The sequence below is a fragment of the Echinops telfairi genome, unplaced genomic scaffold (genome assembly GCF_000313985.2).
Source record: "Echinops telfairi isolate 266 unplaced genomic scaffold, ASM31398v2 ScPeMD7_7473;HRSCAF=8511, whole genome shotgun sequence".
In the NCBI taxonomy this organism is placed as follows: Eukaryota; Metazoa; Chordata; class Mammalia; order Afrosoricida; family Tenrecidae; genus Echinops; species Echinops telfairi.
In genome coordinates, this window is record NW_022111377.1 from 11,921,857 (window position 1) to 11,923,560 (window position 1,704).

A 1,704-nucleotide genomic window follows, 5' to 3' on the forward strand; every position below is an offset into this window, starting at 1 on the left:
ACACATTGGCTGTCAATGCAAACAATACAGAACATTTAGATCCCAAATTATGCCCACATTGTCTCTAATTGGCAGGAAGTTCTGATTCTTTTAAAGTCGTTTGTTTAATATTCTTTCTAAACGGAGTCCATCAGCATACCTTTAATAGCAAGGTCAAGTGTTTAATGGTCTTCCTCATGAATTAGAGCAGAATTATAGGACCTTCTGTGTAGTCTTTTATAGTAAAACATGTAGACAGGGGCTTTATTATAAGACTTTTGCTATATCACAGAATTCAGAATAAAAGAAGCCAGTTTGAGATCACACTGAAAAACTGTTCGTTGCCTGAGTACCACACAGGGATTGTACAACATGACTCTTCAGAGAGAGATTCCACACTATCAGACATTCTCAACCAGGGTCCTGAATATGGAACTTCTGTCTTACATGTGGGGACAAGTACATACTTATATTTTTTTCTAGCTCTTCAAAGTACTTAAAATGTAAAAGATTACCCTTGAGTGGTTAATTCAAATAAAAATAAGCTTACTGATAATAAGTTAAAAATACTAGACATAGTTTCAAAAGCCATCTTCCCCTTATTTAAATATTTCCAAGTTGCTATTTCACATAAAAAAAAAACTTACCATAGAAAATTATGACCTGCTTCCAAAACCTTATTAATCATAAGGGCTGCCATATTTTTGAAGTCAATCCTGGGCTCAAGAAATATCAATACATTTTAATAAGCCACTAAAATATTGTATTTACTTTCACTTATAAATACCACTTGGAAGGCAACAAAATGTTAAATCATTAAACTAATTCCTAAATATTGATTTTTAAAGTTTTGAGTGTACTTTGCAAAAAATTAGCAAAATTAACAAAAAAGTTTGGTGGGTTTCTTTTCTTTTGTTTTTTAAGGTAATACATCCAATAATGTTTCAAATGCTTGACACCCACTCAGTTTGACAATATTTGCATAGTTCTTGTAAAAAATGAATCAATCTGAAGACAAAAGTTGGCATATACCATGTGTTTCAAGTTATATTTTAAGAAATAATACAATCCATGACATTTCATGAAGTTGTTTATTCTTGTTATTAAAGCTTGGAATCAAGTAATCCTGGTTATTCTGGAAAAAGCACCTTGTTTGTAGGGATCATTCAATCATCTTTTTCTACTATCACTTCTCCATGAAGCACCTTTCTTCTTTGACGTAACATATGAAAATAGAGTTGTGGAAACACTTGATTGAAAAAAGAAAACACAGAAAATTGAGTTACTGTTTTACATATACTCAAAACTGACACCTGTTAAATGTAGCAGAGTCTGAGAATACATTCATCAGATACTTACTCTCCCCATCCCAAAGTTACTATCACTACTAACATTACAAAGTCCAGGGTATGAGTACAAATTGAGGCCCATGTACCACAAGCCTAAATTTTGTAAAGCCATACATTGCTGTTGTTTTAAGCAAACATCAATATTCTGATAAATATACCTTTATTATGACCTGGAAGGACATGTGTCAACTGAGAAATCCCTAAGTCTTTAGAATACACCACATCAGAACATTCTCCCTGCTCAATCGGCTGGATCCTGCACAGGGAATCGTTTCATATCCCAGTACACACATGCCAGTGTCACCATCCATATCTCTCACAACAGCTGTCCCTTGGTTCATGCAGCGGTCTCAGAGGTGTGAACCCTGGTGACCTG

General features: G+C 34.1%; 1 protein-coding gene across 1 annotated transcript in view; it reads right to left on the reverse strand.

Moving 5' to 3' along the window:
• Positions 1 to 1,051: 1,051 nt before the first annotated feature.
• Positions 1,052 to 1,704, reverse strand: part of HACD1 (3-hydroxyacyl-CoA dehydratase 1) — a 13,904-nt gene continuing 13,251 nt past the window's right edge. The window contains exon 7 of the mRNA XM_013008122.2: positions 1,052 to 1,228. Within this exon, the coding sequence (XP_012863576.2) occupies positions 1,146 to 1,228 (83 nt within the window). The 3' untranslated portion in view covers positions 1,052 to 1,145. The remainder of the gene's footprint in view (positions 1,229 to 1,704) is intronic.